General features: G+C 52.8%; 11 protein-coding genes across 11 annotated transcripts; 6 read left to right on the top strand and 5 right to left on the bottom strand.

Annotated features, from left to right (window-relative positions):
* Nucleotides 1-292: 292 nt before the first annotated feature.
* Nucleotides 293-1920, bottom strand: BDZ99DRAFT_458017 (actin filament organization protein-like protein App1-like protein). Its single transcript, XM_033718820.1, has one exon. The coding sequence runs from the start codon at nt 1621-1623 to the stop codon at nt 391-393; it is 1233 nt and encodes a 410-aa protein (XP_033583072.1). The 5' UTR covers nt 1624-1920; the 3' UTR covers nt 293-390.
* A 615-nt stretch (nt 1921-2535) lies between these two features.
* BDZ99DRAFT_129017 (PAB-dependent poly(A)-specific ribonuclease subunit PAN3) lies at nt 2536-5374 on the bottom strand. Its single transcript, XM_033712600.1, has 5 exons — nt 5047-5374; nt 4922-4981; nt 4515-4721; nt 4361-4455; nt 2536-4312 (listed from the first exon to the last, which is right to left on the bottom strand). Exons 1-5 carry the CDS (start codon nt 5117-5119, stop codon nt 2753-2755), a joined length of 1995 nt encoding a protein of 664 aa, XP_033583071.1. The 5' UTR covers nt 5120-5374; the 3' UTR covers nt 2536-2752.
* An 812-nt stretch (nt 5375-6186) lies between these two features.
* Nucleotides 6187-8076, top strand: BDZ99DRAFT_433049 (UBX domain-containing protein). The gene is made up of 2 exons (XM_033717375.1): nt 6187-6411; nt 6464-8076. Exons 1-2 carry the CDS (start codon nt 6277-6279, stop codon nt 7880-7882), a joined length of 1554 nt encoding a protein of 517 aa, XP_033583070.1. The 5' UTR covers nt 6187-6276; the 3' UTR covers nt 7883-8076.
* Nucleotides 8077-8603: 527 nt separating this feature from the next.
* Nucleotides 8604-11136, top strand: BDZ99DRAFT_433046 (glycoside hydrolase). Its single transcript, XM_033717374.1, has 6 exons — nt 8604-8786; nt 8839-8872; nt 8931-8985; nt 9034-9258; nt 9309-9707; nt 9754-11136. The coding sequence occupies exons 2-6, from the start codon at nt 8855-8857 to the stop codon at nt 10986-10988; spliced, it is 1932 nt and encodes a 643-aa protein (XP_033583069.1). The 5' UTR covers nt 8604-8786; nt 8839-8854; the 3' UTR covers nt 10989-11136.
* Nucleotides 11137-11384: 248 nt separating this feature from the next.
* Nucleotides 11385-13361, top strand: BDZ99DRAFT_458015 (NTF2-like protein). The gene is made up of 4 exons (XM_033718819.1): nt 11385-11734; nt 11800-12095; nt 12144-12291; nt 12356-13361. Exons 1-4 carry the CDS (start codon nt 11491-11493, stop codon nt 12874-12876), a joined length of 1209 nt encoding a protein of 402 aa, XP_033583068.1. The 5' UTR covers nt 11385-11490; the 3' UTR covers nt 12877-13361.
* On the bottom strand, nt 13198-14631 carry BDZ99DRAFT_433042 (uncharacterized protein). The gene is made up of 2 exons (XM_033717373.1): nt 14128-14631; nt 13198-14077 (listed from the first exon to the last, which is right to left on the bottom strand). Exons 1-2 carry the CDS (start codon nt 14485-14487, stop codon nt 13367-13369), a joined length of 1071 nt encoding a protein of 356 aa, XP_033583067.1. The 5' UTR covers nt 14488-14631; the 3' UTR covers nt 13198-13366.
* A 2390-nt stretch (nt 14632-17021) lies between these two features.
* BDZ99DRAFT_514712 (uncharacterized protein) lies at nt 17022-17447 on the top strand (the record flags this gene model as incomplete). Its single annotated transcript, XM_033724898.1, has 1 exon — nt 17022-17447. The coding sequence occupies one exon, from the start codon at nt 17022-17024 to the stop codon at nt 17445-17447; it is 426 nt and encodes a 141-aa protein (XP_033583066.1).
* A 632-nt stretch (nt 17448-18079) lies between these two features.
* BDZ99DRAFT_505646 (uncharacterized protein) lies at nt 18080-19354 on the top strand (the record flags this gene model as incomplete). The annotated part of the gene is made up of 2 exons (XM_033724124.1): nt 18080-18941; nt 19032-19354. Exons 1-2 carry the CDS (start codon nt 18404-18406, stop codon nt 19352-19354), a joined length of 861 nt encoding a protein of 286 aa, XP_033583065.1. The 5' UTR covers nt 18080-18403.
* Nucleotides 19355-20016: 662 nt separating this feature from the next.
* BDZ99DRAFT_458014 (uncharacterized protein) lies at nt 20017-20546 on the bottom strand. Its single transcript, XM_033718818.1, has one exon. It carries the CDS (start codon nt 20259-20261, stop codon nt 20079-20081), a length of 183 nt encoding a protein of 60 aa, XP_033583064.1. The 5' UTR covers nt 20262-20546; the 3' UTR covers nt 20017-20078.
* A 1341-nt stretch (nt 20547-21887) lies between these two features.
* BDZ99DRAFT_565970 (uncharacterized protein) lies at nt 21888-23292 on the top strand. The gene is made up of 3 exons (XM_033727535.1): nt 21888-22510; nt 22565-22810; nt 22863-23292. The coding sequence occupies exons 1-3, from the start codon at nt 22297-22299 to the stop codon at nt 23045-23047; spliced, it is 645 nt and encodes a 214-aa protein (XP_033583063.1). The 5' UTR covers nt 21888-22296; the 3' UTR covers nt 23048-23292.
* Nucleotides 23283-24080, bottom strand: BDZ99DRAFT_565969 (Phosphoenolpyruvate/pyruvate domain-containing protein; the record flags this gene model as incomplete). Its single annotated transcript, XM_033727534.1, has 1 exon — nt 23283-24080. The coding sequence occupies one exon, from the start codon at nt 24078-24080 to the stop codon at nt 23283-23285; it is 798 nt and encodes a 265-aa protein (XP_033583062.1).
* Nucleotides 24081-24484: the final 404 nt, after the last annotated feature.

Below are 24484 nucleotides of genomic sequence, written 5' to 3'. Positions count from 1 at the left end.
CGCTCCCCAAGGGCAGAGGCGCCGGTCAGTTGCGTGTTCCCCGTAATGGATCATCGACGTGCTCATAGCCATCTAGAAGATGAAGGTGATGGCTGCGGAATTCTTGTGGTAGGTTTGAGTTAGTGTTGAGGTGCTGGTGTTGTCGAAGGGTTTCCAGAAATGATCTGCGAGGTCCGAGTCACGTGAGTCGGTTTTCATTGCATTGACTTCAAAGTATGTATGCAATGAGAAGAGCGCCAAGGTAGGAATTTTCTTGATAGAATTAGGTTACTACTAGAATTGACTACATATGCGATTCGTTGATTCATCCTTTGGTTGTAAAATGAGCGCCGCAAACAAAATGCCACCATGTTACCGAGGAGAGAAAATGATCATGCATACTTCAAGCACTCATGCCGATACCAGCGTGTCCACCTTCGCATAGAGCTCATTCGCGTCTTCGAAAACATACCACACATCCTGTGGCACATCCTTGAACGCCTTCTCAAACCTCTCCGAGCTGTTCTTCTTGCTCTCATCCATCTCAGCTACGCCGGTGACCTTTCGAATGTAGATTGCTCCAATCCAGCCAGGGTACTTTCGGTACATCTCGGCGTAGGATTCAGGGTCGGTCTGAGTATTGTCGCCGAGGCAGACGAACTTCCGAGTTGGGAGCCAGCCGTGGATCTTTTCGATGCGATCCGTCTTGTAGGCCTGCGTCCCCTGGGTGAGATCAGTCAAGAGTCCAGCGAGATTCATCCACGATGCGTCTCTTAGGATCATGGTGCCAGGTGGGTAATAGGTCGAACGGAAGTCATGTAGGAACGGGTACAAGTTGTACGGGGACGCGGAGAGGTAGAAGAAGGGTGGTACATCCAGCTTCTCTACAATGTGTTTGTAAAGCTCTGGCATGCCTGCTATAGCTTCTGGCTCTTCTGCAAATGTTGTCTTTAAGATCCCGACGGCTGAAGATGTCAATGTCTTCTTGATTGTATCGTCAATATCGCTGATTACGGCCCAGCCCTTAGGACTCGCAAAGACGGTCTCGAAGTCCTTGGCGTCTGCTTTGATGGCACTCGAAGTCGAGACTTGGCCGTCTTGATACTGTCCCTGGGGGAGGGTAATTACATCGCTGCTGACGCCGTTCCGTCCGCTGGGCCCAAGTCTTATCTTGTCGTTGCCCAGAAAGTTGATATTGACCGCGTGTGCTGGTACGATGGCATCGAGGAACGGTTCGAGTCTCTTCGCAATGGTCTTCTCAGCCTCCTCGTTACCTGCCAGGCCGATCTTCTCAGCGATATCTGCCACCACTTTGCTTATATCTTTGCCGCTTCCCTTGAGGAAGATGGCTGCAACAAATTCCGCCTGCCAGTCTCCAGCTTCGCCATTAAGCTCGTAGGCAGTGTTGTTGAAAACCCACACCTTGTGCTCCTCTGGGTCGACATAGCTGTAGAAGGGGTTCTTGGATCCGAGGTACGAGGAGAGGTTGTCCTTGAGGGAGAACTGGAAGCGGCTCGTAAGCGCAGGCATGGCGGCTTCGATCTCTGCAAACCCTCCTAGAGAGCGGGTTTCGCGGTCTTCTTCGTTCTGCTGCATGCGTTGTCTGGCCTGACCAGCCATCGCGGCCATGCTTTCGGGGCCCATGGTGATATGTAGGTGGAGTCTGGCTTAGGGAGCGTGGTCTGGAGAGCGTGGTGCTCGCGTGTGTTCCTGGGCTTCTTGGCCGTAGGGTGCGTGGTCGAGTATGGCTTAGGTTTAGGTCGCGGGGTCGTGGAGGGGATGCGAATGCTCAAGGCGGGTGGAGATCATGGGGTCGTGGAGGAGGGTGTGGAGCACGAGCAGGGCGGCGTCGCGTTATAAGATCATCACGCGGCATCGTCACTGCCTCTCAGTAGTGGCTGGCTGGATCTCGAGTTTCAACAAGTGACAAGTGATAGAGCGCCCAGGAGGCGAGGGTGACGTGTGACACCATCAGCCCTGGGTGCCCTGGGCGATATGCAACCGGGCGACCTTTGCCACGCAGGGACAGCGTACATAGTACCTTGGCAAGTTTGACGCGAAATACATCTATCATGTACTCCAGAAGCTTAACGTAAGTGTTCACTAGTAATGTCTGCACCTTCGTGCTTTAGTGAATGTTCCTTTTGCTTGAAATTTGCCGTCTTAGCACGCCGAGACGACATTCTAAGGCAGGAATGGCAACTTCATGAAAAGGCCAGGGTTCCTAGACCATCTCGCTATAACTCCACGCGTCTTAATTCCTTTGCTTCTTTTGGTACGTGCAATTATGATTATGAGGCGTGTCGCGTCGCAAGCTTAACTCCAAATCCCTACCCATGAATCTCATTTGCACCATAGCAAGTTTCACGATAGATCGAAGTCGTATAGCATCAAATCACAGACCATGCAACCGAACATGAAAGCTATAAAGTGGATTTCGTAATCTGACCTATTCAACACATACCAACTTCCATCTACGCCTACACACACCTCAATTCTCCTCCCTTTAAAGCTCCCAATGAGTCATCCCTCCAGAGCTTCCAATTGGTCGTACCTTCAGGGTTTCTTATCAACCACCCCCTCCAAGCTGCAAATCAAACAGACAAAACAGAAAAACAAAAAGTAAAGCATTTTCGCTCGACCGCTCACACGCTTTCCGATTCCGATTCCCGTCCTGGGGACCTAGGGCAAAGTGAGCAAACAGAGGCCGCACAGCAATCTACACGATTCAGAAGGTTTGTGGTGATGATGAGGAGGCTCCTTGCACCATCTCTCACCTCCTGTTGCCCGCCTTCACAAGATCCTGAAACGCACTGTCCATTCCGCGCTTGAGCTCACGATAGGTGACAACAAGGACGTTTTGCTCATCCCTACTGATCAAGTTCACTCTCTCCTCGCTTCCAGCATCGAGCTTGTTGAGACAGTTAAGCACATGAGCGAGATCCGTCACTGGATGGCCCTGTGCATCGACCTGGTGGAAGACGTAGTCGCGGAAGAGCTTTAGGTAGTAGCGCTCGCCGGTCTCGGACCAGGCGTTTGCGGCGGATGAGGCTGAGCCGCCAGGAAGAGAGGCGTCGAGCTCAGGGCGCTCGTTAACGAAGTTAAGTTTGACCAGAAGGCGCACGAGGCGCGACGACTCGAGCTCGCGTGCGAGGGCGTTTGTGAGGGTGTCTTCGGCGTGAATGGTGTTGTCGAGCATGGTGGTGATGTGGTCGGTGATGTAGGGCAAGAAGGTGTCGATATCCTTCTGGAGTGGGGCTGCACTAGTAGTGGGTGAGGTGGGAGTGGTATGGGAGGGCGGGGGAGCAAGCAGCCAGAGGATACACTCTTTCAGTCGCGGGCTGTAGGTTCGTGGCATCTGGTCGAAGGATTTCTGGATATTGAGCTGGACATTGGGGTTATTGGTTGCGAGGCTCAGGATCATTCGGCCTAGCTGCGTAAAGTCGTCCGCTTGATTTTCGGCGAGAGGGCGAGCGTTCTCGTATTGTACGACGTCGAGTATGGCACAAGCATTGAGTCGAATACGGTTTTTGGAGGTCAGTAAGACCTTAGAAGGGGTGATGAGGCGAGCAGCCAGGTTCATGCCATGAATTGTCTTCAAAGCTGACGCGATCTGCACAATATAACCCCAAAGAGCCTGCTCTTGGATTTGTACTGCGGTCACTGGTCTAGCTCCTGGGTATCGCGGCATGCCCGTAGGTCGGAAGTGTTCTTCTGCGAGTGACTTTGAGCAAGGGTGGTAGTCAGTCACTATGATGAGTGAACTGTCGCCGAAGACGCGGGTGGTGAAGGCGTCATGGATGGTAACAACTCCGCCGTTGTACACACGCTTCCAATTCTGCACGGTACGGATTGCATTCTCGTTCGTCAAGCGGAACCCTTCTAGCCTCCGGAGCGCGTAGGTGTTGCCGTCTTTGCTAGACACAGCTTTATAGACCCAACTCTGGTAGCCAAATAGAGTCTGATTCTTCTGCTGCGTCGTGTCCAAGCATACGAGAGAATGGTATTGTTCGAGGGGAGGGAGTGATGAGTTGGGCAGGACCTGCCGAGCGATTTCAGACTTCCGGTGCAGTTCTTCTCTCAGGTTCTCCGGAATGAAGAAATCATGCGCAGTGCGCTGATACGCGAGCAGGTTAGATGGTTGTGGTCCAATCGGCCAGTAGAGGTGATGAGCTGGTGAGGTTTGGAAGGTGTTGGAATTCTGATAGAACGCGGCTCCAGTGAGTGCAGATGCATCCTGGGCATATGGGTTCAACGTCGCGCCAGAGTGAGTAGACCCTGCAATACTCGACGTGTTAAAAGGATCGTATATTTGCGATGTTGCGGCATCGGCCTGGGATATAATCAGTCGAGGACTTAAGAGTTGACAGCTTCTACACACCAGCTGAGCCTCGAAATTTTGGGGGACAAACTCCGGGAATTCTTGGGGAAGCCATTCTACTGTGGGCTCCTTCACGTGTAGAGGAGTAGAATTATCTACTCTGCAGTTAAATACGATACCATAAACGTGGCTAGTAGTGAGGTTATTGACTTACTGGATCTCTGAGCTTTGGGCGTGAAGATTGCGGCGCCAGCTGCTTTCGGAGAGATAGCTGCACTGCGCGCCGCAGGAGTTGTAGCACCGTTTGTTGTCGGCTGAAGCGGGGTGAAGGCTGGCGAGTCGGCGTTGAAACGCTTTTTGATATTCTCGTTCTGGGCCGAGGCGTTGCTTAATTTCGACGCATCGTGTACATAGGGGCATGCTAAGGGAGATGAATTAGTTATGAGCATCATGAAAACCCGCGGGATGTTGTGGCTGTCGGACCATGAAAGTGGAGGCAGAGGTGGTGACTTGTTTGGAGAAGAAAGCGCGAACTCAAGGCGAGCTAGCCAATGAGCCGACGAAGCTCGGCACCATGTTGACGGGAAGTTTGTGTTGCTGAAAATTGAGCGGGGCACTCACTATCTTTAAATCGACAGTGACCATATATTGTCACATTTCGGCAGAAAACATTCTTCGTCTCTACACAAGAAACATTAGAGGATATGATCCGATTGCACAGCTTCGCTCTAATGGATGCGCCATACCACGGCCTTTCGGTCGAGGAGATGATACCCCCCGCCGCGAGTCGCCCGACGCGCTCCCGTATGTTGTTGCCATTAATTCATGCCCGTCAACGCTGAATCAGATGTGGGGTTCCCAATTTCTCCGTGTTTTCTCTTGAGGCTGGATGGTGGAGCGTGGTATCTTGGACGCACACGAAGAGACACTGATAGTGAACAGAAAGCAAAAATAGTGAAATGTGATCGAGTGCGCGAGACAGTAAAGTCTGGGCGTGGCTGTTGTCAGCTGAAGACACTGGACCCATGTGCGGCTGCTCCGCAGCAATGCACCCGTGGACGATATCTTAGGCTGGCTTAGTCCAGAGGTATGCGCCTGCAGTTCTTCAAGGCCTGTTCGTGCGCTGCCTTCCCAGTCTTCTGTATTGCACGGATGCGCCTATGCAGAGAAGCAACGTCCTATCGAGTATCTCTGATATCTCCCGGTGTCGCGCCAGAGTGGTTCAAGCGAGCATCAATGAGCTCTTAAGAGCCCGCGTAGTAGCCTTAGTAGCCCTATACGAGAACCTTTGTCAAGGGTAGGTTCGATGTGTCGAGGCTTGGGTCCAGGATGAAGCTCGAAAGTCGAGGGATGCGAGATAGAGTCACCGTGTTGCGCGTTTACAAGATGCTGGAGGCTATCAGCATCAAATTCACAGGCACTTATGTTTCCCAAGGGCAGAAACGGAGGATATCATGGGCAATGGGTGAATGGAGTGAGTACATTACGGCGAACAGACCGCGTACCACCACGCGGCAAAGCCAACTTCCGATGACAAAGGGTGTCTATTCTCCATCAGCATCGGCGGCGAAGGTAACAAAAGCGGCAAAGCAGCAAGCAGGAGTAGCATGCAGCTGGGAGGGCGACAGCGGCGTCGTAGCGGAGCTATCAACGGGCGAGGACAATGAGGGACAGCAGCGGCGTGAATGTCTACTGGCGACCATACACGGGCGTGTGCAATTCACCGCCCAAATCGTTAAATGCCATTCCAGACGTGCAGTCCGCGGTAGACGCTGCTCTTTCTGCCACCGCCGGAGCCTGTTGCGGAGTTAGTTTCGCTTGGCATTTGTGGCGGCGGCATCTGTAAAGAGTGACAGGTTGCAGCAAGCTCCAATACACCAGGCACGCCGTAGAACGCCTTTACCTATTCTTCACTCCACCACCTCTTTCCGACACGACTGCCACGCCCGTTCCTGAGCTGTGTCGAGATCACCACCATGGCCGACGCCGGCATCGACATCGCTCAACTTACCGAAGACCAGCAGCTAGCCTTGCAGCAGTTCATAGCTGTGACCGACCAAGCTCCAGCAGCTGCCGTGCCACTCCTCCAGCGCTGTCAGTGGAACGTGCAGGTGCGTGTGCCCTCTAGAATGCCGTCCCGACAAGATGACTGACCAAGATCAGATTGCTATCGCGAGATTCTTCGATGGCGAGCCCGCTACTGACCCGGTTGCCGAAGCAAGCTCGAGTTTACCTCCTCCACAAGACCCTCGTCGTCAAGAAACCCTCCTGAACGGCTTCTCTTCAGCCCCGCGATCGTCGTCCTCAAGTAATAGACGCTTCGAATCCGCCCCGCGCATAGTCCCCCAGCCCGAGAGCCAAATCACAAATCAGGCACCACTGCTATTGACAATACTGTTCACACCTTTCAGCTTGGTCTACTCGTTGCTGTCTAAATATTTCCGCTTCGTTGGATATTTGTTCCCGATTCTACCGCGTACGTGGACCCGGCTCACCGCAGGAACAACCGCGCAGACACCTAGGCGAAATACAAGCGGGCGTAGGCCACTGAATACTAGAGACACTGCCGCCCGTTTTATCCGGGAGTTTGAAGAGGAGTACGGCAGCCATGAGTTGCCATTCTTTGAAAACGGATACGCCCAGGCGTTCGACTTGGCGAAGAAGGAACTGAAGTATCTCATGATCGTTCTGGTGTCACCGGAGCATGATATGACCACCTCATTTGTCCGAGAGACTCTCTTAGCTCCAGATGTTGTGAATTTCATCAAGGATCCAGAGAACAAGATCATTCTCTGGGCCGGCAACGTTCAGGACTCCGAAGCATTTCAAGTTTCTGCCGCGCTGAACTGCACCAAATTTCCGTTTACGAGCCTTATTGCACATACTCCGCAAGTGTCGTCAACATCCATGGGCATTGCGATCCGGATAGCTGGACCGACTCCACCAGGACAGTACATTGCCAAGTTACAACAGGGTATCCAGGCTGTTGCAGAGCCCTTGAACCGAGTTCGAGCTCAACGCGCGGAGTTGCAAGCTTCGAGGAACCTAAGAGAGTCACAAAATAGCGCCTACGAACGATCACTGGCGCTAGATCGCGAGCGAGCACGCCAGAAGCGCGAGGCCGAGGAACGGAAGGCACGGGAAGAGAAAGAGGCGCTAGACCGCGAGGCAGCAAAAGAAAAAGAGGCTCTGAATCTTGCCCAGTGGCGCAAGTGGCGTGCAACCTCGATTGCTGATGAGCCAGGCCCTGATGTCAAAGACGTCGTGCGCATCAGCTTGCGAATGCCATCAGGAAATCGTATTGTGCGCAAGTTCGCAGCTGAAAAGCCCATTGAGGAACTCTATGCATTCGTTGAATGCTACGATATACTGCAGTCACAAGAGCCAATAAGTGAGAAAGTCTTCAAGCCGGATGATTTTGAGCACGAATATAAATTTAAGCTGGTCTCTCCTATGCCACGCGAGGCATACGAGCTGAGCGCAGGTGGATCCATCAAAGACCGCATCGGACGCAGTGGGAATTTGATTGTAGAAAGGACTGAAGACGATGATGATGAGGGAGAGATTGCAGATTCGGACTAGGACTTAAGTATCCATGATCCAGCATCGGGCGGCGTTACCTTTTTTTGAGCTTTTAGCGTCACGGCATATGGGGTAGACTAGGTCCAGCACAATGACGGCAGGCTGAAGGTGTACGGTAATGTTAGAGCGTCTTGGTGCATAGCCGCATGTGCAAACGTCAGGATAATCAAAGTGGCTGTCGCGATAGACCAGGTAAAGAACACTTAATCAATCAGATTTCGAGCCTTGTGTCCAATCATTCCAATCCATGCAGTTGATCCTTGATGTGCTCTGGAGGTAGGAGGGTCACACCCAGGCGAGTTTACTTCCATTTCCCGCATCCACTACCCGAGCTGTTAGATGGACGGAAGAATACATCTGGATCGGTATGCTTTCCACCGATGTATGTCTCTCCTCCATGTAGTCAGATCGCCGGCGCCGCTGCGAATGTGATCTCCTTGGTGGCTCAATCCCACAGTCGCGTTCGCTTTAGTGATCATAGCATTTCGGTAACCAGCACTTTTGAGTATATCTTTAATATACTCTTCCGTTCCTGCATCTAACCCTTATCAGGGATCGAGGTCCCCGCAGCCTAGTTCGGTACGATCCTAGGAGATACTCGCGCGACATGAGGGGTCGCGAATCAATTTCGCCGTGTGTGTCTTTAAGGTCTATTTAGAAAGAAGCAAAACTCACATAGTGAGATGCTTCCGTGTCTATCACTCCCTGCGATCATGCTGATGTCATTCGCAGTAGCAATTGCCACTGTAACGGCTTTTGCGCCGTCGTTGAGTAATGGCAGAAGAAGTGGCGTCTTTCGGGAGACTGGCTTGTACCCTACAAGCCTCAAGAGCACTGGGAATTCAACTGCTGTGGAACTGAAGATTTCTACTAAAGACAATAGTAGTAGGAATGAGACTGCGCCGTAAGTTGGAGTTCGAATCCGAGATCACTGAGTACTTACTCATTCGCTACAGATATCTCTACGGGCTCATGTTTGAGGACATCAATGTATGAAGCTGATCTCGCATCCCAACGGGCTCATAGACTGATATGCTGCCTGTTCTAGCATTCGGGCGATGGAGGAATCTATGCTGAGTTGATCACCAATCGAGCATTTCAAGGTAAGTCCAAGAGACCGCATATTCTACACCAACGTACTAAAGTTATAGGCTCGAACATCAACACTGGCTCTATTTCAGGCTATTCAGGAAGCCTCATCCTTCCATCTGAGAATTTGGCACTAGCTGGTGGACCAGTGCTAACAGGATGGGGACCGATTGGAGATGTCAGATTGAGCCTGGACATACTGCATCCTCTTTCAGATGCGCTCCCAACTGTTTTGCAAGTTGACATACCTGTGAACGCGACTGGCGAGGTCGGATTCTTCAATTACGGTACGCACCACACTTGCGATGGGTTGTTTGGGACTGTATTAAACAAACAGGGTGGTGGGGAATGGACGTCAGCCCACAGGAATACAAGGCATCTTTCTACGTACTAGCAAATTATCCACGGTACAAGGGCAACAGCACTACTTTCACGGTCTCGCTACGATCAAACTTGACTGAAGAAATTTGGGCAAGTACAGAGCTTCCTACGGTGAAGGTCGATACTTTGGACTATATCCAGCTTAATACCACCATCTCCAATGAAGCAAAGACACCAAATTCGAATAACACATTTGCTGTTACTATGGATGCATATGAGGTAGCTGGGCAGACGTTCTACTTTGACCTTATCAGTCTCTTCCCAGAGACATTCAAGAATAGACCGAACGGGTTGCGGAAGGATCTCGCTGAAGCGTTCTATGACATAAAGCCTAAGTTTTTGAGGTTTCCAGGAGGTATGGTTCTCCCGAGTAAAATGTTAGCTTTGACTGATCTATTTAGGTAACAACCTAGAAGGAGTTTCCCCTCAAACGCGATGGAAATGGTGGAAGACTATCGGCCCCCTCAAAGACCGGCCCGGACGCGCAATCGCCAACTGGAACTACGCCAACACCGACGGACTAGGACTCCTCGAATACCTCGAGTGGACCGAAGACATGGAGATAGAGCCCATTCTAGCCGTATACTCGGGGTTCTCCCTTGACATCTGGGGTGAAGACGGCGCCTCCTACCCCGAGTCCCGAATGCACGAAGTCCTCCAAGAAGCTCTCGACGAGCTCGAATACTGCACCGGCCCAACCACTACCAAGTACGGTGCCCTTCGTGCCTCTCACGGCCATCCAACTCCCTTCAAGATCAACTTCGTCGAGATCGGCAACGAGGATTGGTTTAGCAGCACCTATCCCCACCGCTTCTACTTCCTCTATAATGGCCTCAAAGCCGCTTACCCGGACATCACGCTCATCAGCACTGCTTACAATGAGAACGCAGACTACAATATATCCATCCCCGCGGGTGGGATGTGGGATACACACCATTACGAAGAGCCCCACTACTTCCTCGAGAACTTCAACTTTTACGATAACTGGCAAGAGGCGACCAACAACACAGACGTCGGCGTGCTGCTCGGCGAGTACAGCGTCAAGCAGCTCGACTCGCCCGACGGCGCTGTCAACTGGTCCGCTCCAGGACTCCCACTCCCGCAATTGGTATCCGCAATCGCAGAAGGAGTGTACGCCCTCGGCGGCGAGCGGAATCCTAACACGGTCCGCATGAGCTCTTACGCACCTAGCTTACAGAACTTGAACTGGTACAACTGGGTGCCGGATATGATCGCCTTCACTGCAAACCTGGCGCAGACGCTGCTCAGTGCGAGTTACTGGCAGCAGTGGCTCTTCGCACGTTTCCGAGGCGCCCAAACACTCCCTGTCGTGAATACGAAAGGAGATTTTAGGCCGCTGTTTTGGGCGAGTAGTATCAATGGGGAGGAGACGGAGGCGTATCTTAAGGTTATCAATGCTGGGGATACGGCGGTGCCGCTGAGTGTGGTGTTGGATGTGGAGATTAGGGGGGTTAATGCGACGGTCATTGGGAATCCGAATGAGAACGCTGAGAATACGGAGGAAGAGATGGAGGCGGTGGTTCCAAAGGTTGCGAACGTGACACAGACTAGGGGGAGGAGTTGGAGTTGGAACGTCCCGGCTTGGTCGATTGTTGTGGTGCAGTTTGATGTCTGAGGGATGGTGGTGGTTTTGGGAGGGAGAGTGATCTTTGGTAGCCATTTCCAAAACTTGTGTTGTTACTCTTGGACGAAGGTTCGAACAAAAAGAGTTCTCTATGACCTCTCCACGTCTTATGACATTAGTACCTGTGTAATTGAATCCCTAACTTGTGTATGTTGCTCAGCAGCGTGGACTTAGCAAGCTTCAACACCTTGATTCGCAGACCTTTACCATTGCTTAATTAACATAATTACCGACAATTGATGAAACCAATGCTATCATTACAAAAACTACTTTTTTCTTCACGTTATACGACGTGGCCAAAAAAGAGACCAAATATCCACGCTCTTGGCAATTCTTCCAACACTCCGAGGGGTCGATCATGCCCCACATCACCACTCCGCCCTCCCTCGACGTCATCCCAAGCAAGTTTCTACACAAGCACCACCATGGAGCCTCCAAACCGACACCCTCCTCCTAGCCCTATCCCCATCGCCGACCCATCCCACCTTCCGCTATGGCCCTCCAATTCATCGCCAACAGCAACGGCTGGCTGAGCTTCAACCCCGAAACGCCCCGCCTCTACATAACCGCCGAAACAGACGACGTGTCTGAGTTCGACCAGAAGACGTTGAAAGCCTGGCAAGAAGAAGGCTTTAAAGTAACCTACGTGCCGTTCGGGAAGGGCGGGAAGGGGTACGTGAACCAGCTGCACCACCTGGGCGATGGGATGAGTATTGGGGAGCGGTATGCGATCGTAGGTACTACTCCCTGTTCCTACAGTTGTAGTATTTAGTTGTACAAAGCTGATGGGGATGTGCGGTAGCGTTCGGCGATGCAGCGACTGTTTGTCTGGAGGTCTACGCGGAGCCCTCAACTCAGACGTCGAAGCTGTGCTCGTTGGTTGCGTACTACCCCTCCTCGATCCCGGATCCTCGCCAGCGCTTTAGTTCCTCCTTCCGCGTGCTGGTACATTTGGCTGGTGGCACTGTGGGTGTGAGTCGCCGGCCGGAGGTACTGGGGATCCAGGGCAAGCGGCGGACCGTGCAGAAGCGCGTTACGCCGGGCATTGGGGCTGGAGGCTTGCAGAGTAAGATCGACTACCCAACGTATACATACGAGGTATGGCTCTCTTAAGGAAAACGTTGGCTCTGACTAATTATTGTCGAGGGGGTTGATGTGGGGTTCGCGGAGCACGATCTGGAGGAGTACGACAAAGTCGCTGATGCAATCGCCTGGGCAAGGAGTTTGAGTGTGGTAAGGCGGGGCTTTGGAGCTGAAGTGGAGTTGGAGAGGACGTGGGAGGAGAATGTGGAGGGTTTGTCAACACCCTTCCTGCACACAGACCTCAATCATGAAGATCAAGCTGACGGAGTATGCAGCGAAGTTCCACTCCAAGGACGCGGATAAGCTACTAGAGACATTCACGACGTCGCCGAAGCCGTATGTTAATTATACGCCTACGATGACTGGTGGTATTGGGAAAGAGGAGCTGCGCCGTTTCTACACCGATTTCTTCCTTCCCTCGACGCCCCCTTCATTCCTCATGCGCCTCCTCTCCCGCACTATCGGCGTCGACCGCATCGTGGATGAGCTCCATATCACCTTCAAGCACACAACTGAGATGCCATGGATCTTACCCGGGATACCACCTACAAACAAGAAAGTAGAGATTGTCATCGTCAGCATTGTCGGTCTACGAGGAGGAAAGTTGCACCACGAGCGAGTGTATTGGGATCAGGCGTCTGTGTTGTTCCAACTGGGGCTGTTTGATCCCGAAGAGGTGGGTGAGGATCTGAAAGAGAAGGGGGTTGAGATGCTGCCTGTAGCTGGCGCAGAGGCGGCGCGGAAGGCCATGGAAGTAGAGAGCGAGAGCGGGAACGAGATGATTGATGAGTGGTGATTTCACTTTTCTACTTGAATTTATGTTCGTGCGCTCTCATTGGTTGGAGGGTTCTTGGTGGTTGCAGAATATTTCGCTTTTTTGGAAATGCCAAGGCTATCGAAAGGGGTCTCAAGACATCGGAGAAAGATCACAAATGATGAGCAGCACGAGGAAATCACTTTCAAAGTCTTTGTCCACGAGATGAACGAATATGCTTCAACCTATTGCGTCTCGAAGCACTACACTAAGATGGGATCACCAGCTATATTCAACGTCACGGCAAAAGCTACAAGCATCGCAAAACAAAGTCGTCAGAATCAACAAAAGCAAAAATCGGTTGACAGCACACCGAGTGTTTAGAAGTTACATACTAATCTACCCCAACAAGTAGGAGGATATCTCCTAATCCCAAATCCCCCCCCCCAAAAAAACGCCAATGCTATGCCAAAATCAAGCAATGTTAACCTTCCACAATAATTACAATCAACCAATCACTCAATACAACCCCTTAGTTGATCTCAATCAAGCCAGGCCCGAAAATCGCAGCCTTAGCCACCTCGTCCGCATTCGCAAAGCTGTTGCCCTTCGCAATCGCCGCAATGGTAAGCCCGTTCAGCTCGAATTCGGAGTACGGGAAGTACGCGGTCACTTTGACGGTGTTGCCGTAGGTCCCAACGACGGTGAGCTTCTCCACAATCGGCACGTTCTGCTGGTTGATGTACACCAAGCTAAGCGTGGAGTAGTCGTCGGTGCCAGCCTTGGTCTTGTCGAAGGAGAACTCGGCCGTCGTGGACTGGGCCGACAGCGTCGTGAGGACGGTGAGGGGCTGGAAGGTGGTGAGCTTGATGGTGTCGATGTTCGGGCAGCTACCGGGCACAGTGAAGCCCTGGATGGCGGTGAAGGCGAAGTCGCGGACGGATGTGGTCAGGAAGGGGAGCGCCGAGGGCTTCTTGCTCTGGAGCAGGCGGTAGAAGCCTTCCTGCTCGCCTTCCTGGCCAACGACGGAGCCGATGCCGCGCACGTTGTTGATGTCGCCCGAGGCGGCGAACTTGAACTGCACGTCTTGCAGCGTGCCGAGCACGACGTCGGTGAAGGTGGCGGCGAGCGCGATGGCGTCTTTGAAGTTGGAGACGGGGAAGCTGTATTTGCAGGGCAGGATGGGCTCGGCGCCGTTGGCTTTCAGGCCGCCGTTGGCGTTCAGGGCGTGGAGTTCTTCTTGCTGGTAGGGTGTTAGTAAAGAGCCTGGGGGAGAGAAAGAGGAGGACGTACTGCAACAACGGCTTCTATGGCATCGAGAATGAATTGGTGGCCGTTGCCGAGGTCGTATCCGGGGACCTTGGTGGTCAGGTTTTGATAGAGTTCAGTGAAGAAGGCGACCTCGAAGAGCTCGTTCAGGGCGATCAAACGCAAGCTGATGAGGCCGTCCTCGCTGACCGGGGGCGCGCCTTTGCCGTTCGGGAGGGTGCCTCCGGCTCGCTGTTGGATTTGCAAGATCTGGGCTCCGGAAGGATTGGGGAAGCCGTCTGAGAGGGGAAAGGCGGGAGAGTCTCTCGACTCGATGGGCGCAGCGGAGACGAAGGACGTGAGGGCCATGCCGGCGACGGCAGCCATGGAGAAGACGGAGCGCATTTTGAGGGTTGTTCTGTGGTGAAGACTAAGAAAAGCTATACAGACGAAAGGAGATGGTGGAATATATCGAGGTCTGTAGCGAAGGACAACGAGTGGACTGATGAGATGCTGATGATGTAGTGGAATGATATTCTGCCAGAGCGGCCTCCTCAGTGTATATTATATACAGCGCAAATGAGAACGGCTCAGCACGTTCCCGGCGGTAGCGGCGCAGCAGCGTGGAGGTGAGGGCTGAGCACTACAGCTGCGATCCCTGGATGCTGATGCCAGCCGATCGCCCTCCACCCAGCGCCGCCAGCACGGTGAGCGATGAAACAAACCGCGAATAGGCGGTGCCGGACGGGCGCTAACTGAATAAACACGCTGGCGCCCCAGTCCAGCGAAGCTTGTGGTTGCGACGCGCAGTGATTGGGCGCCGTAAGCACTACTCGAGTGCTGAGGTGAGCTTTAGGCCCCAATGCGGGCAAACGCGTGCTGCTAAAAACAGAGTGGCAGCCACCTGGGATTGGTCATCGCAGGGCTGCCTGGTGGCTGCTGGGCGTTGGAAAAAGCTTAGCTGGTGGCCGTGGAGTCTGCACTTTGCCTACACCAACACCACACCGCGCTGCCACGGCGTAAAAATTCCTCAAACACCAACTGCAGCTCAGCTCGAGAGGGGTAGGACGGGAAGAGTCCCTTCGCGAGGGCACTAGGGCGCGCCGTCGTTCAGCTTCGCGAACTGATTCCACGGTTTGTCTTTTCAGCAGCAGATTGCATTCAGGCCTCATTTTCTCAGCAGCTGGTCGCCTGAACTCCCGCCCTCCTACAGAAACCCCCGTACTGTGCTCGCAAGCGAAATGATGCCGCAGCAATATACGCGGCCATACCACCGCGCTCCATGAAACACCACGGGAGTGTTTGTTTCCGAGGCCCAACATCTTGCAAGGTCAAGGCCGCAAACAACGACATGCAGGGGCATAGTGCCACCATATTAAGATCCCAAAACACCAGCACCGCCCGGCTCTTTGACAAATTCGCTCCCTTGATGCCTGCCTGTCCAGCACGGCAGGATTAGTGACGGCGCACTGCCATTCGGTGCCACCGTCACTCGCTAAGAATATGCTTAGGTGTCGTGTCAGCACTGTAAAAATAACCCTGCCCCTTGGCGTATTGCAAAGCAGGTGGTCAAAAAAAGACTCCCGGAAACCTCGGTAATTGGCGAACTGCGAATTTGCTGGTTGCTGATGAGGGAGCACCTTCTTTTAGTGAGGTGCTGATTGGGCTGCGGAAGACGAGAGTCACGAGTATAAGCTCAGACGCCTCCCCGCATTCAGGTTGGATTTCTTCCTTTGACTCTCGTGAGAATCCTCTTTGGTTCTGGGTATACGTCCTGGAGATGCGCCCGGATCGTACGTGCCGTGCCTAAATGGTGGCATCCCGAGAGCTGGCACGAGGCAGTCGGGAATCAGTGCGGAGTACGAAGTCGTTGTGCGACACTGCGGGCCTAATTCATCAAGGTACGTGATCCTACTTCGTACAGTACGACATGCTGCCTTTTCACGTGCTCCTCTACTTTTGCTACTATTCTTACAACTCCTCGTCTATCTGATTCTGATTCCTCATTGCCTCACTGACCAGACGGTCTTCGCTTCTTGACCATTTTATTCATGCGACGGTGTCAAGGCTAGAGATACTTTTGGCAGCTTTTGCTTGATCAGTAGCAATTAGGCCATCTTCCGGAGCCTTGCTTCCGAACGTTTTCAATCCTGTCGAAATGCCTCCTATCCGAGACATTAGGCACTCCGAGTTCAGCACTTACCTGAAAGGTTCCTTGTCACCATCGCCTGACCCAACACTAGACCTTGAGATACACCTTGGAACTTGGGAAAGCATTCCTGTGCCCTTTCCGCAGCTTCTTCGCCTATCAGGATAGTGCATATGTCTCAAACAACTCCACAACGCACGACCATCGTTCTTTTCTATCACCTCCTATATTGCATCTTCAACTGATTGAACAATGCCTAGCAGCGATTCCGACAACCGATATTTCCTTTCCACGTACGAGTATGCTCCGCTTAGTCATACTCATTACCGCAATAGCGACTCTAATTGGAGCATTAATACTATCCTATAGTCATGGAGCAGCAGTCGTATGCTACCTACGTCACGAGGCTATTCTGAGTCGCTTTTCTAGACGTGAAGAATGGGCTTGATCTTCCAGTTTACTTTTGGGAATGCAAAATATCTTCATGTCTTGGGCCGCGTTCTACGAGCACGTTACGAAGCATTCCTTGCTTCAACAGCTAACCCCCTTTAGCTCCAAGGCATAATGATAACACACATAAATGGCGGCACCTTTAGGAAAATGCGCAGATATGAGGAGATGTCTGAGAAAGAGACGTGTGTCCACGCGCCTTTCAACCCTTGTTGCCATGGCTGCCATAAGTACTGACTTCGAACCGGACGTATATATCTTGCGATAACTAGCTACAGTCTTTCGCACTGATAGCGCTACCGCTCGCTCACATACATTCATAGTCAAGCAAACATTCATAATGTGTCGCCTCATTCATTTAGCGATATTTCTCGCTCTTTTTACCGTCAAAGTGGCCTCCCAAAGCAGCTCAGACTCACTCGACATACCCGACCGCATCTCACCCCGGCCCCCTCTCTCACCAAAGCCAACCTGCCCAACGGCCAATGGCACGACTTACACAGCCAAAAACGGCTCCGACTTCCGAATTCTCTGTGGGCTTGATTTCTTCCTCAACGACCTACACAATAATTACGCCTCCACTTTCGCTGCCTGCCTTGATCTCTGCGGCGCGACACTAGGATGCAAGGGCGTCTCGTACGCGGACATCACAGCGGCATGTTACATGAAGAACACCACCAAAGACGTACCTCGCGTTAAGAGCATAGAATGGAGCGCGTTTCTGGTATCTGAAGGAGACGACAATTCCACACTTCCCACGAACTGAACCGTTGCATCAAACGAGACAACTCCTTACCCGACTGCTCCCTCGGCTGTACCCGTACCGTACCCGAATTCGACTACTAGTTCTGGTTTTTCAGCTTCAGCTCATGTTCAAACCGTCCACACCACCATTACCCGTACGCGGACACGTACTATCACTATAAGTCGACCCGCAACGCTCACGAATTCTTCGGCGCCCTCGACACTGCTTCCGTTCACGTGTCCGACGCGTATCCCGCTGACTTGCCTCCCGCAAAAGGCGCCCTGCAAGTGCCAGAAAGATACACCGACGGGCGTGTATTGTGGGTACTGCTCGCAGGTGCTGTCGTGCGCCGGGGGCGTGTGCGAGGACAAGGCGTTTGCATGTGGTAATGATGGGAGTTGTCGGGATTATGGGCCACTTCAGATTTGTGTGGAGAACGAGCAGGGGAAGACGAAGGGGTTTTGTCCTATTGCGCTTTGATTTGGGGACTGGAAGGAAGGAAGAAGTGAAAAGAGGGATTTGGGGGCAAAAGGACGAACTGTATGAGCCTGTTGTTGAAGGAAGGAATAGTAAGAGGATCGGAGTACTGGTGTAGCAAAACACTTGAACGAGCTGACTTTTGGAATTGCACCGACCTCTAGTAGCGTTGGTAAGAGACAAGGTCAGCTTGGTACCAATGGACATCAAGTCTCTTAATCCTTCGATCCAGATATGTCGATCTTAACTCGTGTCTCATCGATTACGCCTATACGCTTTCCTATGCGCCCAAATCTGATTGGCCCAACCCACCCCCTTAATGACGAAGCGAAGTCAGACTCTTGAAGGATTGAATCTAAATCTTATCAGGCTTCAAACATCCAATCATAAAGATAATCCATCAACGCCTCAACCTCGCGTCTTAGACACCTCTCCCATCACCTCACCCCATCACTGCTACTGCACCACCACTATCCATCATGGGCGCAACATGGTCCTAAATGTGGCCCCCCACCGCCACTCTCACCGAGAACAACCTCCCTTCCCAAACCGGCAAGGTCTTCCTCATAACCGGCGGCGCCTCCAGCGTCGGCCTCGCCCTCGCGCGCATCCTCTACACCGCCGGCGGCCGCATCTACATCGCGGGCCTCTCAGAAGCGAACGGCCTCGCTGCTATCAAATCCACAACTGCATCCCTAACCGCGTCCCCAAACCGTCGGCACGCTCGAGTTCCTGCATCTCGACCTCGCCGACCTGCGCACCATCGCGCCCGCCGTCGCCGCGTTCCAAAAGCGCGAAAAGCAGCTGCACGTCCTGTTCAACAACGCCGGCGTCTCCTTGCCCCCGGCTCGGTAGCGCGTCCGCCCAGGGGCGACGAGCTGATGCTGGCGACGAACTGGCCTGGGGCCGTATCTATTCACCCAGCTGCTGCTGCTGCTGCCCGCGCGGCTCGCCGCGGCTCAGCGTCAGGGGTCGTGTGGACGTCCTCTATCGCCGTCGACGCGCAGGCGCCGACGGGGCGGAGGCCGAGGCGAGCTGGTATCTGAAGCAGAGCCCGCAGCTGAAGTACGCGGTGACGAAGCTGGGGAACTGGTACCTCGCGGATGCGCTCGCGCGGCAGGGAGGGAGGGAGGGAGGGCGTGTGGAGCGTGACGCAGAATCCGGGGAATCTGAATACGAATCTGACGCGGCATATGCCGCGGTTGGTGGTGCTGGCGGTGCGGCCGTTGTTGTATGAGAGTAGGTATGGGCCGTATACGGAGCTGTGGGCGGGGTTGAGTGAGGAGCTTGGGGAGGGGGATCAGGGGGGGTATGTGGTGCCGTGGGGACGGAGGCACCCGAGCTTGAGGGAGGATTTAGTGGAGGCGGTCAAGAGTGTGGAGGAGGGGGGGAAGGGGAGGGCGAAGGGGTTTGCGGGGTGGTGTGAGGAGAGGACGAAGGGGTTTAGGTAGGAGGTGGTTGGTTGAGTGTTGGCGGTTTGTATTTTAGATTGAGCGTGCATGCGGACAGTTTTGCTTTAGATGATGCCTCGAGCTTGCTGCTTGTAAAGAAGCAGTGACCTACGCTTGTTTTTGGTCGATTTGGTTACCAGAGTTGGGCCTCATTGCATCGGAGCAAACGTGAAGTCTTCCTAGCCCTTGAGTCTGAGAGGCTGCACTCACGATAGCCAAATGCCGACAAGGGAACCCGCCCGGATGATATTGTCGTAGGAATTTCACGATAGAGAGTTAGTTTACGATCAATAAGACTGCGAGAAACCAAGTTTGCCTACTGCTCAGTCTAACAGGCTAGAAATGCGGCATTCCCGGTATCAACGATCGAACCCCTACTCCCACAGGCCCCGAAAGTATCAGGAAGCTAATAAGCGTCGTGAAAATAATAGCGATACTTGAGAACCAGGATGTGGTGATCCCATGACTACTCTCATCCTCTTGACGATTTTATGCCGTAAAATTTTCCAGGTATATAGATGGGATACGAGCTGGTGAGCACACCTGACATGATCATCAGGGGGAATGGCATATTTCTTAATATATGAGCTTTAACCTATTTCCTCACTTATGAACCTCGGGACAGAGTTGGACATACCGGCCGCGATGGCAGCCCGAGCGTCGAGTGCTACATTCCCTGCGAAAATCACACCCTCGGTGACATACGTTTCACCACAGACCTAGTTCACTCCACACTAACATGTATGACGATAATCAGGCTGTTGTATGCAAGGTACAAGAGCGAGATGATTGGTTGGGGAAAGTTGGGAGTTAGAACCATGCTGATGAGGGGGCCCTGGAAAGAGCCGTTGGAGCTTGAACTAACGAGTGAGTTTATGTTGACAGAGCCGAGGCCCAGTGCCCACATAGATGCGACGCTGGAGCGTTGGAGATATAGTAACTGGGATACGCCTTGGCTAAGAAGATGGAAGAGACTAGGAGCGCTGGGAGGCAGCCCTCTTGGTCAGGCGGACAGGTTCACTTGTGCAAACTTGTTGATATGGAGTGCTTGGAAGATGAAGCGGAATGAGATCTTATCGAGTTCCAAACTGAGGATTCGAAACATATGGAAACATATGGTTGGCTGTGTCCATTCTGTAGAAGTAATTGAATACAATGGCTGCACAATGGAAGACGACCACGTGCTAGGACTATCCTTGAAAATACTCATGATCTGTTAGCCAACCCACTACATTTCAGACTTCGATTCAGGTGTGCCGTAATAAACGAAGTGGAGGGCTTCTGTCTTGACGGTACCCCGTATAGCTAGATTTTGGGACGGCAAGCCTGCGTTGGCATCGGAAAGTGGAACGAAGAGCTCGGCGGCTTCATTGAGGATGTAAGTCAGATGACCAGAAGTGTCGGAGAGCTACGGATGCAGTACACTAGGATGAGTAATAAAGCGAGTACTCACAGGGACAGAGTGAGAAAATGATGGCAGAAAAGCCTTACAAAGAGAGCCAAGAGATGTCCTATTTAGGGTAGACTAGAGTGAGGGTGCTCAGGCGGCATTCGGCGCACCGTGGAACTGCGGGGAGCGAACAGGCGACTACAAGGGGGTAACCTGAGCGGGCTGCTCGCCCTCCCTGTTAGTTTTAGGGGCATTATAGTAATACCCTAGGAAAATAGTGCGGGTACGACTATAATGCGCCCAAAACTGACAGGGAGGGCGAGCAGCCCGCTCAGGTTACCCCTTGTAGAAGCAGACGTTCGACAAGAATCTTCGGGGTTCGCGGTGTCGAATGCGGAAAAGTGGAGGAGAGTCCTGTGAAGTATAGGGTTGGAGACACGTGACGGGGCGGGAAAGCTAGTCTATCCCTGGCCCCCACACCCTCCAATCCTCCTCAACAGCAACCACGAGCACTCCCCTTTTTCTCACGCGACTCGCATTGCGAAAAACGGAGGGCTCCGAAGTCTGACCACCACTTCACAATTCACCGCAAGGCCGCATTCGCCGTATGGCCCCCGCCAGTGCCGACCCATCCGAGGCTAGCTGTGATGCGCGCTGAACGAGTGCGCATACGCGGCGCCACGATTGCACTGACCTTTTTTTCTGGTAGACTTTGTTGACCGCGATTTACGATATTCCGAAAGTGCCAGTATCTCGATCCCTAGGAAGAAAGGCATCGACACGCTTTGTGGGCTTTCAGTGTGCGCCGCAGCGAACGGCCTGGGTTGATCCGTCACATTCGCGAGGATCACCATGCAAATTGAGAATGGACACAGCAAACTAAAAGATTATCCAAAGCATCAGATAACATCAAGGTCCGTTTGCGGCATAACCTGTGCCTGGTACCTGAATCAGTCCTGGCCGTGTTGGCCACTGCGAACGGCAGTGCGAGGCGGGTCGCCGTCAGGAACAGGAAGTGATGTGTGTGATCTTCATATGATTGACACGACCCTTCAGCACGCTTCGAGCGCGCCATAGGAAGGCCCGCAATGCCGCCTCACCTATCACCACTCAGCGCATGGCTATCCACTCCGATCAATTGCCCTAACGGTTCGTGCCGGACGAATTCCCCTTAACATGTGGATTATTGCTTCCCCACATGGGACCTCGGGTGCATCAACACAAAACACTTTTAGCTGTCTGGAGTCATCCAAGCGGCCATCAGCCCCCGGAAGCCCTAGAGCCCAGAAGCCTCAAGGTTCAGGGCCGGAGTGGTTAATGGAAAGGATCATCTCTCGCATTTGTATCCTATTATGCAAATCTCTGGACCCCAGCAACATGTGGCTTTGAATATCAAAACCAGTATATAGAATGCTCAATCGCCCACCATTCCTTCCCTCCTCATCACTATCAATCCAAAATCGTGTGTTGTAGCTTCCCGCTCACCTCAGTCACTCGTTTCAGCTCTTCTTTTATTCACCACATTCATTCGTTTATACCAGAAACAGTCAAGATGAGGTTCTCAGCATTCTCCCTTTTTGCTCTTTCGAGCCTGTTCGTCAGCTCCCTCGCGGCCCCGACTTCCCTCCAGATACGCGATGTCGCCGTTGCAGAGGTTGAGCAACGTGATACCTCCGTCGTCGCCGTTGAGGAGCGAACACTTCCAGAGATCGTCGTTATTGTAGACGCGCTCGTTACCGAAGTGTTCAGCTATACCGCGTCTATCAGTACGCCCATGGTAATGATCATGTTCTACGAGGTCGCCTACTAACGATGCGTAGACGTCACTATCTCTTCATGCGAGGGTATCTCCATCGATTTGGGCAAGAAAATCAAAATCATCGCCGACATCCAGGTGGAGATCCAGAAGATTCTCTCCGCCTTCTCCCTTGCAAGCCTCAAGATCTACAAGCTGAAGTTCATTGAGCTCATTGAGGCCGACTTGAAGCTCGTCATCTCCCTTGCCATCAAGGTCTTCATTGAGATAATCTGCACGTTGTTGCACGCGGTCGCGGTCCTAAAGATCAGTATGTCTCCACTCCTCGGTGTCTCCGTGAACAGTCACTAACGGTTCTGTAGCCATCATCGAACTGCTCGGCTGGACCCTTACTCTGTTCCTCCACACGTACATCTCGTTCTTGCTTGCCATTGGTGGAGTTGTCGCCAACTTCATCGTGAATATCAAGATCGGCTTCCAAATCTACCTTGTTCTCATCGGCAAGGTCTTCGTCGACTTCGGCCCCCTTCTGGCGGCTTGCAAGTAAATTTCTTTGCTCGTGGTGCATCGCATGCTTGGACGACAAGACAACACGGGTTCTTAATTAGCAACATGTAGGGTACGAAAAGGGGATAGCCTAATTCTAATATATGATTTCGCTCGAATCTTTGACATTGTGGGGGCATTTGTTACTTGTTCGTCTCAATACTAGCGCTCTTTGTATATTAGCCCTAATTGCATACATCACTACCGCATTTGGATGACATCCTCAAATCCATTATCTACCCCTCCAAAACTTTCTCCGCCTCCCTCCTAAATGCCGCCATAGCCTTGGCCTGCAAACCAGGCCCAACCGAAATCCTCGCAACCCCCATCTCCGCCAACTCCTGCCTCGTCAGATTCCTCCCCCCTTTCTCATCCGCCTCGTCCAGCCTCAGACTCACGTTCAACATGCCCCCGAATGCTTCCACTAGCTGTTTCACCTCCTCTCTACTGATCCCTCCCCGCTCCCGCCCGCCCCATACAAACACAGTCGTCGCCCCAGCCGCTAGATACGCATTCCCCCGCTCAACGGCATCCGCAATACTGCCCCCATGGAGTAGCGCGTCCGTGCGCCCGTTAACGACAAAATCAGGCACACCAAGGTCACTCGCCGTCCTCAAAACCGATCTGATACGCTCACAAGCGGTATCAATGTCGTAAAGCGCCGCCTTTTCGCGACCATAGTCTTCCAAATTCATCCCCACGACCCCCGCCCCGATCAACTCCCTCACGCCCTCTTCGAGCCTCTCTCCATAGCCGTCCTGGAAATCTGCAGTGAGTGGTTTCTTGGACTCTTTGGCGACGGCGGCGATGGCGCGGATGCCGGCGAGGTTGGTGGAGAGGTCGAGGGCGTCGTCTGAGAGACCGGCGGAGGCGGCGATGGCGTAGCTGGCTGTGGCGAGGGCCGGGGCGATGGGGCTGGAGGCGATGATGCGGGCGGTGAGGGCGTCGTAGGTGTTTGTGAGGACGAGGGGGTGGCCGGGGGCGTGGAGGGATTTTAGGGTCTGGGCGAGGGTGTTGAGGGGGGTGGGGGACATTGTGGGGAGTTGAGGGGCTGGTATTGTGGATGAGGTTTTGGTGTTTAAGGAGTGGGTTGATTGAGAGCTTTCGATATTCGACGGATAGATTGATTGATAGGGTATGATTCAAGGAATTTGTTAGTTGACTGAAGATATAACTAGGTGTGCTGGAGTTTAGATGAGTAAACAGAACGATGAAAGAATGCTTGAAATATATGAGACGACTTTGTGAGATGTGACTCATATAAATAAATATGCTTATTATTGCTTGTCCTACCCTGTCCTCGACAAAGGGCGTGTTCATGCATGCCTCAATACCTCCAGGCCTCCCGTACACTCCGTAATAGTAGCTCGAAGGGAAGCACTTAACCGGATGCAGGCAGTCCTGGCGAGCCGCAATGCTCTACAATTGACCAATTACA

The sequence above is a fragment of the Mytilinidion resinicola genome (genome assembly GCF_010093595.1).
Source record: "Mytilinidion resinicola strain CBS 304.34 unplaced genomic scaffold BDZ99scaffold_2, whole genome shotgun sequence".
Taxonomy (NCBI): domain Eukaryota; kingdom Fungi; phylum Ascomycota; class Dothideomycetes; order Mytilinidiales; family Mytilinidiaceae; genus Mytilinidion; species Mytilinidion resinicola.
The sequence above is the reverse complement of the archived record's forward strand: the minus strand, read 5'-3'. Positions and strand labels throughout refer to the sequence as shown.

Bases quoted from the DNA above. Each gene is read 5' to 3' on its own strand.
- BDZ99DRAFT_458017 (XM_033718820.1), bottom strand. From the start codon at position 1,623: ATGGGCCCCGAAAGCATGGCCGCGATGGCTGGTCAGGCCAGACAACGC.
- BDZ99DRAFT_129017 (XM_033712600.1), bottom strand. From the start codon at position 5,119: ATGGCAACAACATACGGGAGCGCGTCGGGCGACTCGCGGCGGGGGGTA. The intron at 4,722-4,921 runs GTGAGTGCCCCG...CATCTCCCTTAG, and splicing joins TCACTGTCGATTTAAAGATA to CATGCCCCTATGTACACGAT. The intron at 4,456-4,514 runs GTAAGTCAATAA...ACTGCAGAGTAG, and splicing joins GCCCAAAGCTCAGAGATCCA to ATAATTCTACTCCTCTACAC.
- BDZ99DRAFT_433049 (XM_033717375.1), top strand. From the start codon at position 6,277: ATGGCCGACGCCGGCATCGACATCGCTCAACTTACCGAAGACCAGCAG. The intron at 6,412-6,463 runs GTGCGTGTGCCC...GACCAAGATCAG, and splicing joins GCTGTCAGTGGAACGTGCAG to ATTGCTATCGCGAGATTCTT.
- BDZ99DRAFT_433046 (XM_033717374.1), top strand. The intron at 8,986-9,033 runs GTAAGTCCAAGA...CTAAAGTTATAG, and splicing joins CACCAATCGAGCATTTCAAG to GCTCGAACATCAACACTGGC. The intron at 9,708-9,753 runs GTATGGTTCTCC...TGATCTATTTAG, and splicing joins GTTTTTGAGGTTTCCAGGAG to GTAACAACCTAGAAGGAGTT.
- BDZ99DRAFT_458015 (XM_033718819.1), top strand. From the start codon at position 11,491: ATGGCCCTCCAATTCATCGCCAACAGCAACGGCTGGCTGAGCTTCAAC. The intron at 11,735-11,799 runs GTACTACTCCCT...GATGTGCGGTAG, and splicing joins GGAGCGGTATGCGATCGTAG to CGTTCGGCGATGCAGCGACT. The intron at 12,292-12,355 runs GTTTGTCAACAC...CGGAGTATGCAG, and splicing joins GTGGGAGGAGAATGTGGAGG to CGAAGTTCCACTCCAAGGAC.
- BDZ99DRAFT_433042 (XM_033717373.1), bottom strand. From the start codon at position 14,487: ATGCGCTCCGTCTTCTCCATGGCTGCCGTCGCCGGCATGGCCCTCACG. The intron at 14,078-14,127 runs GTACGTCCTCCT...ACACCCTACCAG, and splicing joins CCATAGAAGCCGTTGTTGCA to CAAGAAGAACTCCACGCCCT.
- BDZ99DRAFT_458014 (XM_033718818.1), bottom strand. From the start codon at position 20,261: ATGTGGGCACTGGGCCTCGGCTCTGTCAACATAAACTCACTCGTTAGT.
- BDZ99DRAFT_565970 (XM_033727535.1), top strand. From the start codon at position 22,297: ATGAGGTTCTCAGCATTCTCCCTTTTTGCTCTTTCGAGCCTGTTCGTC. The intron at 22,511-22,564 runs GTACGCCCATGG...AACGATGCGTAG, and splicing joins CAGCTATACCGCGTCTATCA to ACGTCACTATCTCTTCATGC. The intron at 22,811-22,862 runs GTATGTCTCCAC...ACGGTTCTGTAG, and splicing joins GGTCGCGGTCCTAAAGATCA to CCATCATCGAACTGCTCGGC.